Genomic DNA, 12,973 nt, shown 5'->3' with positions numbered 1-12,973 from the left:
TACACCTGAAACTAGTATGTTAACTAACTGGAATTTAAATAAAAACTTAAAAAAAAAATCCCCATACAGATTCAACACAGAGGGGACTTAACTAAGATACACTGTATTCAAACTATCAAAAATCAAAAGAGAGAATTTTGAAAATAGTGGGACAAAACAATCTCATCTCATAAAAGGGAACTCCCGTAAGGCAATCAGGGGATTTCTCACCAGAAACCTTGCAGACCAGGAGAGAGTGGAATGATATATTCAAAGTACTGAAAGGAAAAATCTGCCAACAAAAAATACTGTACCCAGAAAAGCTGTCCTTTACATGTGAAGGACAGATAAAGGCCTTCCCAGACAGACAAAAGCTGAGGGAGCTCATCTCCATTAGACCTGCCTTATAAGAAATGTTAAAGGGAACGCTTCAAGCTGAAATAAAAGGGTGCTAATTTGTAATATGAAAACATATGCAAGTATAAAACTTACAACTTACTGGTAAAGATAATATAGACAAATTTAGAATATCACCATAATGGGGGTATATAAATCACTTAATTCTAGTATAATGATTAAAAAACAAAAGTATTAAAAATACTATAGCTAAAATAATTTTTAATGTAAACATAATATAAAAAGATGTAAATTATAACATCAAAACCATAAAATGTGGGAGAGGGAAGTAAAAGGACAGAGCTTTTGTATGCAAAGTCAAATTGTTTTCAGCTTACAACAGACTATCATCACAATAAGCGGTTGTATATAAGCCTCTTGGTAACCACCAGGGAAAACCCTATAGTAAATGCATAAAAGGTAAAAGAAAGGAATCAAAGCACACCAAACCACAATCAAACCACATCATCAAACCACAAAGGAAGATAGCAAAGAAGGGAGAAAGTAACAAAGGAACTATAAAATAGCCAGAAAACATTTAACAAGCTGTTAACTGCAAATAATTATTTTACATGTAAATGCACTAAATTTTCCAATAAAAAGATGGAATGGCTGATTGGATTAAAAAGGCTCAACTGTATGCTGCCTATGAAAGACTCACTTCAACTTTGAGAACACATACAGGCTCAAAGAAAAGAGATGGAGAAAGATATTCCATGCAAACAGTAACCAAAAAAGACTGGGGATGGGGGGCGGCTTATATCAGATGAAATAAACTTTAAGTCAAAAACTACAACCAGAGACAAAGAAGGCCATTATATAATGACACAGGAATCTATTCATCAAGAGGATATAGCAACTGTAAACATATAGGCACCCAACGTTAGGGAACATAAATATATAAGGCAAATATTAACAGATCTGAAGGTAGAAATATATAGCAATGCAGTAATAATAGGTAGCGGCCTTTAGTACTCCACTTTCAGAACGGATAAATCTTCATCCAGACAGAAAATCAACAAAGAAACTTTTTATCTGAACTACACTTTAGACCAAATGGACATAACAGATACATGGAAAACACGCCATCAAACAGCAGCAGAATATACATACTTCTCAGGTGAATGCAGAACATTCTCTAGGATAGATCACATATGAGGCCACAAAAGAAGTCTTAAGAAATTAAAGAAGCCTTGAAATCATATCACATATCTTTTCCAGACACAATGTTATAAAACTAGAAATCGAAAACAGGAGGAAACCTGAAATATTCACAAGTGAGTAGAAATTAAACAACACATTCCTAAACAACCATTGGGTCCATGAAGAAATCAAAAGGAAAATCAAAGATATCTTGAAATAAATGAAAATGGAAATACAACATACCAAAAACTATGCTATGCTGCAAAAGTAGTTCTAAGAGGAAAGTTCATAGCAATTAATGCCAACATTACCCTATCAAACCTTTAAAGAAGAACTAATGCCAATCCTTCTCAAATTCTTCCAGAAAAAGACAAGAAGAGAGAACACGTCCAGGGTCATTTTATGAGGCCAGTATTACCCTGATCCCAAAGTCAGATTAGGAAACAAGAAAATAAAATTACAGGCCATATCCCTGAGGCATACAGAAGCAAAACCCCTCAACCAAAAAAACACACCAAATTAGTAGCACAAGAAAAGGATGATACAATATGATAAAGTGGGATTTACCCCTGGGTTGTGAGGATGGTTCAAATATGCAAATCAATAAATGTGACACACCACCTTAACAGAATGAAGGATAAAAATCCATATGATCATCTCAACAGATACAGAAAAAGCATTTGACAACATTCAACACCCTCTTATGATGAAAAAACTGTCAACATATTAGACACAGGAGGAATATACCTCAACATAATAAAGGTTATATATGACAAGACCACAGATAATTTTATATATAGTCGATGGTGAAAAAGTAAACACCCTTCCTCAAAGATAAGGAAAGGATGCCCATTTTCGCCACTTCTATTCAACACCGTACTTGAAGTCCTAGCCAGAGCAATTAGGCAAGAAAAATAAAATGCATCTAAATTACAAAAGAAGAGGTAAAATTAACTGCAGATGACATGATGCGCGCGCGCTCTCTCTCTCTCTCTCTCTCTCTCTCTCTCTCTATATATATATATATATATATATATATATACATATATATATATATATAATGCTACAGACTCCATCAAAACGCTGTTAGAACTAATAAATTAGTAGAGTTGCAGGATACAAAATCGACATATACGTCTCATTGCATTTCTTGACACTAACTACAAACTATCTGAAAAAGAAATTAAGAAAGCAATCCTATTTACAAATAATATCAATAAGAATGAAATGCTTAGCAATAAATTTAACCATGGAAGTGAAAAACCTGTACACTGAAAACTCTAAGACACTGATGAAAGAAACTGAAGAAGACACAAATAAATGGAAATCTCTACCATGAGCATGGAATGGAAGAATTGATATAATGGAAATGTCCACACTACACCAAATGGTCTACAGATTCAGTGCTATCTCTATCTAAATTCCAATGCCATCTTCACAGAAATTGAAAAAAAAGTCCTAAAATTTGTATGAAACCACAAAAGACCCTAAATAGCCAAAGCAATCTTAAGAAAGAAAAATAAAGCTAAAGGTATCACATGTTCTGACTTAAAAGGTATATTACAAAGCTATAGTAATCAAAACAGTACGGTACTGGCATAAAAATACACACATAAGCCAAAGGAACAGAACAGAGAGCCCAGAAATAAACTTACACATATACACATCAACTAATTTTTGACAAGGGCACCAAGAACATACAATGGGAAAAGGATAGGTTTTTCTACTAAATGGTGTTAAGAAAACTGAATATTCCAATGCAAAAGAATGAAACTAGACCTTTATCTTATACCATACACAAAAATTAACTGAAAATGGATGAAAGACTTAAATTGAAAACCTGAAATGGTACAATTCCCAGAAGAAAACAGAGGGGGAAAGCTCCTTGACATTGGTCTTGGCAATGATTGTTTGGACATGACAAAAAAAGCACTTGTAATAAAAGCAAAAATAGACAAGTGGGGCCAACATCAAACTAAAGCCTTCCGAAGAGCAAAGGAAATAATCAACAAAATGAAAAGGCAATCTACAGAGTGGTATAAAAAGTGCATAAACCACAGATGTGACAAGAAGTTAATATCTAAAATATGTAACAAACTCCTACAACTCGGTAGCAAAAATCCCACAAATAATTGGATGAAAAAATGGACAGAGGACCTAAACAGACATTTTTCCAAAGAAGACACACAGGTGGCCAACAGACATGAAAAGATGCTCGACACCACTCATCATCAGGGTAATGCCAATCAAAACCACAAAGAGATATCATCTCATACCTGTTAGAGAGGCTAGACTCGAAAAGGCAAGAAATAACAAATACTGGCGAAGATGAAGAGAAAACAGAATCCTCGTGCACTGTTAGGAGAGATGTAAATTGATGCGGCCACTATAGAAATCACTCTGGAATTCCTCAAAAAATTAAAAATAGAACTACCACATGACCAGCAATCCCACTTCTGGACACACCTCCAAAGGAAATGAAATCAGCACCTCAAAGAGGTATCTGCACCCCCATGGTCACTGCAGCATTATTCACGACGGCCTCGACAGGGAGACAGCGTAAGTATCTGTCAACAGATGAATGGATGAAGAAAATGTGGTCTGTGTATACGACGGTATATTATTCAGGCCATTGCAACAACACGGATGAACCTGCAGATGTGCTGCTAAGTGAAATAAGCCAGACAGAGAAGGATAAATACTGTACGGTATCATTTATATGTGGAATCTGAAGAAGAAGAAAAAAAGGCTCAACTCCTAGAGAGTCAAATGATGGACGAGTGATGGAGGGGACAGAGAGATGCTGGTCAAAGGATACAAACATCCGGTTACCAGACGATTACGTTCTGGAAAGCTAACGTACGGCGTAAAAATGTGGTCGGGGGTTTCGGCAGGGGGAGATCTCAGCCCTACCACTCCTAGCAACTGCAGACCCAACAGGAAGAGACCAACTTGACCTTACCTTTGCCTGTGGATACTACTCTGCTACTCTGGCAGAAGGAAGAGACAATTTCCTCATTCCCCCCGAACCCCACCCCCAGCCCCTCACAACAGCTCAGCCAATGAGAAGCCACCACACTCTGAACTCCCAGTTTACTCCAGTGGACTTTTAGCTCATAACAGCTTCCCAACTTACCGTTTTTCTCCTTAAAAAAGTGTACCTCTTCTTTGTTCCCCAGACTTGTCTGGGGTTTTGCCACAGCTTGCTTGTCCTGGATTGCAATTCTCTTTTACTCCCAAGTAAACCCACCTTTTGTTGGTAAGATAACTGGTAGTTTTTACCTTTAAGGTGAACTCCAGCACTGGGACTGTAGTTAATAATACCATGTTGTATACCTGAAATTTGCCAAGAGTATAAGCTTCTCACCGTGTACACACACACACACACACACACACACACACACACACACGTGTAACTGCGAGGTGACAGATGTGTGAATTTACTCACAGTAATCATTACACGATGCATATGTATGCTAAATCATTACATTCTACACCTTAAATATATACAGTATTTTTGTCAAATGTACTTCAATAAAACCGGAAACAAAATTTTCAGAAAAAAACCTAGAGCAGAAACTTAACAAAGAGAAAACAAACACGTACTAGAGAAGATCAGAAGAGCTAAGCATTAATAGAAAGACATTAAAATGTCACTTGTCTCTTGACTGATCTTTACATTCAATAAAACCCCATTCAAAATCTTAAGTTTTTTTTTTAAGTTTTTGACAAGAGGACTTAAAAAATTACAGAGTATCAGGGTGATGTGGAGCAGAATTGGAAAAACTGAGTCTTCCTCCGATATATCTCTTTTCCTTTCACATTATTTGCCACACCCAAGTGCTTCCGGTCACCAAACGAGTGGGGTTTTTCCCACGCCAAACAATTCTGTGACAACAGCCGTATGTCCTACAATTTAACTCAGTTCTGACCCTGCCTACCCGGAGACCATGTCAGACCCCACAGGTTAAGGGCTCAATCCCAGGAGACTGCTCCCCACTCCAGATGCTAATCGCAAGTCGGAGGTCCCCAGGAGACCCGCAACTTCTGTCTGACTTGGCTAAAAATTAGTTTTCCAGGACCCCCTTCCCAATTAATTGAATCATTTACAGAACTCAGGGAAACAATGACATAAATTTACCAGTTACTAAAGGATGTGATCAAGGATACAGATGAATAGCCAGATGAAGAGATACACAGGTTGAAGTCTACACCCGAGTGCAGAAGCTTCTGTCCTTGTGGAGATGGGACCCGTCCTCCCAGTATGTGAACGTGCTCACCACACTGAAAGCTCTCTGGACCCCATCTTACTGGAGTTTTTATGGGGACTTCCACACAGGCACGACCACCTATTAACTCCACGTCCTGCCCCTCTTCCCTCTCTAGACACTGAGGGATGGGAAGGGCTGCAAATGTCAAGCTCCTGATCATGGCTGGGTCTTTCTGATAACATAGCCCCCCCTCTCCAGAAGCCTCCAAGAGCCTGCCTAGAGGAACCTCATAAGAACCACCACCACCACCACCAAAATGAAAAACTCCTATCACCCAAAAAATTACAAGGGGTTTAGGAGTCCTGCATCAGGAACCAGGATCAGCGACCTATAATATATACGTTTCTTATTATTTCACAACAATCTGTTGCGGGCTAGCTTTGAAGAGGGAAAGATTAGTTCTGTTAGAACCAACAAATTCAATCAAGTTGCATGATACAAAATCAAGACATAAAAATCATTTGTGTTTCCACACACTAACAACAAACTATCAGAGAAATTAAGAAAACAATGTCATTTGCAAGTGAATCAAAAAAGAATTAAATACTTAGGAATAAATTTAACGAATGAGGTGAAAGATCTGAACACTGAAAACTCTAAGACACTGATGAAAGACATTTAAGACACAAATAAAGATATTCTGTGCTCATGGATTAGAAGAATTACTATTATTGAAATATCCACACTGCCCAAAACAATCTACAGATTCAGTACTATCTCTATCAAAATTTCAATGGCATTTTTCACAGAAACAGAATTATCCTGAAATTTGTTTGGAACCAAAAAATACCCCAAATAGCCAAAGCAGGCTTGAGAAAAAAACACTGAAGCTAGAAGCTGACTTCAAACTATATTACAAAGCTATAGTAATCATAACAGCATGGTGCCGACATAAAAACAGACACACAGACCAAAGAACAGAAAAGAGAGCCCAGAAATAAACCCACACATACATGGTCAACTAATTTATGACAAAGGAGGTAAGAATATACAATGGGGAAAGGACAGTCTCTTCAACAAATGGTTGGGAAAACCGGACAGCCACATGCAAAAGAATGAAACTGGACCACCGTCTCACACCTCTGTGATACTGTACTTCATAAGAAATATTTATTTGGTCTTTGTCTTCATTTCTGGCACAAAGCTCCTAAAACTCCCAAAAATATCCTAAATGAGTACAGTGATAAAGGTGTCCTTTGCTACATTAATGAGTCGACTTTTGGACCTCACCTACAGATGGAGGCTGGTTGCCAAGAGAACCAACCACATGACTGATGAGAGGGTTGGAGCTTTCAGCCCCGCCACCTTGACCTCTGGACACAGGGGAGGGGCTGCAGGTGGAATTAACTGCCAATGATTTAACCAATCGTGCCTATGCAATAAAGCCTCCGTAAAAACCCAAAAGGATAGGTTTCAGAGAGCTTCTGAGCAGGTGAACACATGGAGACTCAGGGAGTGTGGTGCACCTGAAGGCATAGAGGCCCCGTGCCTTTTCCCCCTACTTTGTCCCCAGGCCTCTTTTCCATCTGGCTGTTTCTGAGTTATACCCATCTATAACAAACCGGTAATAAATGAAATATATCCCTGGGGTCTGTGAGCCATTCTAGCAAAGTAATGGAACCCACAGAGGAGTCATTACAGCCTCCTATCTACAGCTGGTCAGTCGGAAACACAGGTGATGACCTGGGCCTGAGACTGGCATTGAAGTGGGGAAGGGGTAGGATGAGTACACGGTTACAGGACTGAGCCCTTAACCCGTGAGATGGGATGGGATGTCCAGATGGATAGTGTCAGAAGTGAGCTGAACTGCAGGACGTCACCAGGTGTCTGGGCATTGCTTGGTGGTAAGAACCACCCCCCCCTCCCCGCCCTCCCCCACCACACACACACACACACACACACACACACACACACACGTTGGAATTGGGTACAGAATCACATTATCTCACAAAAATTAACTCAAAATGATTCAAGACTTAAATTTCAGACCTGAAACCATAAAACTACTAGAAGAAAACATAGGGGATAAACTTCCTGACATTGGTCTTGGCAGTGATTTTTTTCAGATGACACCAAAAACAAAAATAACAACAACAATAATAATAATAAAAGCAAAAAGAAACACCAAAAGAAATGACACCAAAAACAAATAAATAATAATACAAACAAAAAGAAACAAGTGGAACCACATCAAATGAAAATGCTTCTGCACAGCAAAGGAAACCATCGACAAAACAAAAAAGCAGCCCAGGGAACAGGAGAAAACACCTGCCAGTCCTCTGATGAGGGGTTAATATCCGAAATATACAAACTCACACAACTCAACTGCAAAAAAACAAACAATCCAACTCAAATGGGCAGATTTTCTAAAGACGTACAAACGGCCGGGCAATAGGTACGTGAAAAGGTGTTCGACACACTCATCGTCAGGGAAATGCAAACCAAAACCACAATGAGATATCACCTCACACCTGTGAGAATGACCATTATCAAAAAGGAATAACAAGTGTTGGCGAGGAGGTGGAGAAAAGGGAACCGTCGTGCACGGTTGGTGGGAATGCAACTGGCATAGCTACTGTGAAAACAGTAGGGAGTTCCTCATTAAACTAAAACGAGATTACTATTTTAGTAATAATGGCTCCAGCTGGGTCCAGCAATCCCACGTCTGGAAATACAGCCAAAGGCAATGAAAACAGAATCTTGAAGACACATTTCCACTCCCATGTTTGCTGCAACAGTATTCTCAATGTCAAGAGTCAAAAACAACCCAAGTGTCTCACACACATACACACAAAGATTTTCTGACTCGTGCTACCACATGGATAAACCTTGACTGAAGACATCATGCTAAGTAAATTAAGCGAAACACAAAGGACAAACACTGTACGATTCTACTTATATCAGGTTCCCAGCGGCTATGAGGAGTGGAGAAAGGGGTAATAGGGGAGTTACTGCTCAAGGGGTATGGAATTTCGGTTTGGGATGATGACACATTCCGGAGATAGATGCTGGTGATGGTTACACAACAGTGTGAATCTGCTGTGTACAGCTGCTGAACTGTATGCTTAAAAATGATTAAAGTGATAAATCTTATGTTGTGCGTATTTTACCACAATAAAAAAATAAAGGAATAGAAAACAGCATACTATGCCAATGCAAACAAAAAGAAAACTGGTGGGGTGCCTGGGTGGCTCAGTCGGTTAAGCGTCCGACTTCAGCCCAGGTCATGATCTCGCAGTTCATAGGTTCCGACGCTGCATCGGGCTCTGTGCTGACATCTCGGAGCCTGGAGCCTGCTTCATTCTGTGTCTCCCTCTCTCTCTCTCTCTCTCTCTCTCTGCCCCTCCCCTGTTCATGCTCTGTCTCTCCCTCTCTCTCAAAAATAAATAAACATTTAAAAAATAAATTTAAAAAAATAAATATTTAATAAAAAAAAAAAAACACTGGTAACAATATTCTACCAGACAAAGTGAGGGAAAAGCAGTAAGGAGTAACTGCATCTCAACATAATAGAAGGGAAAATCCATCAAGAAGCTACAACTTACAACTTTTACATCCCTAACACTGCCTCAAAATATATAAAGCAAAACCTGACAGATGACAGAAAATCTGACATTTCAAAAAAAACAGTGACAGTGTGCTATTTTAACACACCCATTTCAATGATTTACAGATCAAGGGAACTAAAGTAATAAGTAAACGAAGTATTTGACCCTTGGGGCACCTGGGTGGCTCAGTCAGTTAAGCATCTGACTCCTGGTTTTGGCTCAGGCCGTGATCTCACAGTTCATGAGTTCCAGCCCCGCATTCGGCTCTGCGCTGACAGCATGGAGCCTGCTTGGGATTCTCTAATTAAATAAATAAATAATTTTTTAAAAAGTCCCTGTCTCTTAAAAAAGAAGAAAAAAAAAAAAAAAAAAAAAAGGAAGTATTTGACCTTCACAATTAATAGGCTTGACCTAACAAAGAACTCTATACATAAAAATCAAGGAATGCACTTTTCAAATCATATAAAGCATTTATGAAAACTGACCATATCCTTCGTAACAAGACTTCACAAATCTCAGACTCAATATTATGCAGGCCCCGTTTTCCAATATAATGCAAATAAATTGTAAGTCAACAAAAATGCACTTTTAGAAGTGCTCCCTATTTAGAAACCTGAAATAGCACTCCTAAGTAAACCATGGATTAAAAATAAGGAAATTACCCTCTAGAACCATTCCACAATTAAAATATCACATACTCAAATTTGGTGGACCCAGCTACAGTAGTTCTTAAGACTTAGAAATTAAAATTTGTGAGTACTGAATGCCTTTAATATTTTATTTTTTTGACGTTTACTTATTTTTGAGAGCGAGAGCTCAAGCAGGGGAGGGGCAGGGAGAGAGGGACAAAAGCCTGCAAGTGGGCTCCCTGCAGAGAGCCCGGGGGGGGGGGGGGGGGGGGGGTCAAACCCACAAACTGTGAGATCCTGACCTGAACCCCAGTCGGAGGCTCAACCAACCGAGCCACCTAGGCGCCCTTAATGCATTTAATATTTTAAAGGCTAATGTGTTCAATAAAGAAGCCAGGCTATGAACAAGCTAAAAGTAAAAGCAATTAATATAACAGAAAACGAGCAAGAATCAAGATCAATAAAACTAAACGCTGATGAGGAAAGGAGAGGAAGAGTGCCCACAGGGCTCTCCTTTACGCAAAGACACGAGGCCACGGGAGTTTGGCCAACGAGCTTTCTCCAACACGCAAAGAACTGAGAATCCTCGTAATGGCACAAACTCTCAGAAATAAAGCCCCTTCCCGGCTCCCGATGGCCCAGGCCTGGCACCCCTGACCCCGCCCCGCTCCTGGCCCCTCCCCCCGCCACACCTCAGCCCGGCTCCCCCGGCCCCGCCCCAGCCCTGCCCACCCCGCGTGGCCCCTCCCCCCAAGCCCGGCTCGACAGACCCCCCCCCTCAAAGTTAGGGGGCCGTCGAGGGTCCCAGCCGCCCGCCCTCACCTACAGCGCCGTGGCCGCACGGCCGCTTCGGCCGCTTTTCGGGCCAAGAGGCGAAGGTCCGGCCGGCACACGCCGGAGAGAGCCGGGCGAGGACAACCCCGAGGGTCGAGGGTTGGCGCCGCTACCCTTCCTGCTCGTAACCGCCGGCCAGCCTGGGGCCTCGAGGCTGCTGGGGTCCTGAGGCCCTCGCAGTGCATGCTGGGGGCTGGGGCCGGGGCCGGGGCCGGGGTTGGGGGGGGGGGGGACGGCTCTCGCAGTGCACCCTGCGTGCTGGGCCTCGAGGCCTGCACAGTGCATGCTGGGGCTGCTTGCGCAGCGTGTCCTGCGTGCTGGGCCTCGGGGCCGGGAAAAGGGCCTCAAGGCCTGTGCAACGCATGCTGGGGGCTGGGGCTAGTGGTTCGCGCAACGCATGCTGGGGTCCGAGGCTGGGGATGGAGTTCGCAGGTGAGGGAGGAGGCGGGCGGTGGCTCCACGGAGGCCCCCATCCAGGCGATGGACCCGAGGGGGGCGGGGGGGGGGGGGCGTCGTGACACCGGCCATGCCTTTCCGGGACCCAGAAATGCGCGTCATGGGCGGATCAGATCGGTACAAGAAGCAGGCCAAGGACCCGGGGGTAACTTCTCTCTCACCTGCTTGAAGGTGGCCTGAATGCTGGAGAAACCGGTGACTGCAGATCAGGCGGCTCTGGGACCAACGACAGGAGTGATTAAGATTTTCACAACCCGGGGGCATGAATAGGCACCTGTTAATAGCAAAAGATTGTATATGGAGATGTAATAGAATGGGTCTAGGAGAAACATTCTAAGAAGCGTGGGTGTGAAAATACCTCCTTTTTGTGTGTCTTATTAAAAAAAAAAAAAAAAAAAAAAACCAACACGGAATGTCCTGTGTCTCACTCGCCCAACTATTTATTGAGCACTTACTATATGCCAGGTGCACAAGGCACATAGGCCCCTTTCTTTACATTTCGTGGTAGAGGCCACAGAAAAACAATATAGGGTCTACTGTATCTAAAAGTGTGTTTAACTTAAAAAAAGAATACACTTCCCACATTTAATGTTAATAAGCTCGAATATATAATCATTCCGCATGTCAGGACAAAATCTGATGCCTTTGAGCCTTTGAGAAGCTGTTGAGAGGGTTTGAGTGTTGAGGGTGAGGAAAGCTACCGCGTTAAAAGGAAAAATCATTTTGGAAATACTATATGCCAATAATCATTTATATTTGATAAAATTAGCCAAAACGTTGATTGTCAACTCAATAAAATATCCGTCAACACAACGTCTAAAACAAAACAAGGTGAAAAAGACAGATTGTGAAACCATGTTCTTCAGTCTTCCCTGTCTCTGGAGTGGAATCTTCTTTGACATTTTCCTCTCCTATTCCCCACCCCAGTTGAATTTATTACCAAGTCCTGCAGGTTTTACCCACAAACTATGTTTGGTCTGTCACTCTGTTCCCATCCTTACTGTTTCAGCCGTAGGCAGAGCAATGGTCTTCAAATTAGGGAACGGTGCCTCTGGAGGAATCACAGACTTTCAGGGCTGTGCGGATAGTGATGATTTTAAAGGAATCCGTTTATAGATCCAGACCTTCATATATACCCTTTGCTAAAAGCCTGAAGATTCGCCTTTTCTAACCCCTCTTTCAAAATCCCTTCATCCACTTTACAAGAGAAAGACAAGTGCTCTCCTATCTGAAATCCCACTACAAAAACTTGCAAGGACACCAAAAAGCCAGTGCAAAAAACCGAAAAACGAAGAAATCAGGATGAGGCACATCTCTTAATGATTAATTAAGGCATCTGTAAGCACGTTGTAAGCCTTCCCATTTTTCTGTCTTTATTTCTGTCAAGAGCAAAGAGGGATGTTAGACATCACAGCCATTAGGCTGTCCTGATGGCAGATTACTGTACATAATGTGGCCAATGGATTCATGAGGATTTTCTTTTAAGGGACTCATCTCTTCCATACCCTGACCAGCGTCAAATAATTCTTTGCTCTTAATGGAGAATCCAATAAATGCAAAACAGAATCACTAATAAATATTGCTTACTAAATAGGGCTTTTATTTCAAGTATTAAAATGTAAGCAATATTTTTCAGCTGCTCATAACACTCATTCCCCAGAATACACTAGCTAGCAATAAAAAACCTTCAAACAGGTTAGTGACACTAATTCTTCTA

The 12,973-nt window shown here is 41.3% G+C and overlaps 1 protein-coding gene across 1 annotated transcript in view; it reads right to left on the bottom strand.

The window, feature by feature from the left end:
• The window catches only part of DNAH14 (dynein axonemal heavy chain 14), a 323,430-nt gene extending 311,835 nt beyond the window's left edge, over window positions 1-11,595 (bottom strand). Inside the window, exon 1 of the mRNA XM_078440753.2 lies at window positions 11,418-11,595. Within this exon, the coding sequence (XP_078296879.2) occupies window positions 11,418-11,520 (103 nt within the window). The 5' untranslated portion in view covers window positions 11,521-11,595. The remainder of the gene's footprint in view (window positions 1-11,417) is intronic.
• Between the last annotated feature and the right edge of the window lie 1,378 nt (window positions 11,596-12,973).

Source organism: Panthera onca, chromosome F1 (assembly GCF_046562875.1).
Source record: "Panthera onca isolate mPanOnc1 chromosome F1, mPanOnc1 haplotype 2, whole genome shotgun sequence".
Taxonomy (NCBI): domain Eukaryota; kingdom Metazoa; phylum Chordata; class Mammalia; order Carnivora; family Felidae; genus Panthera; species Panthera onca.
This window is presented reverse-complemented; position numbering and strand designations above follow the sequence as displayed.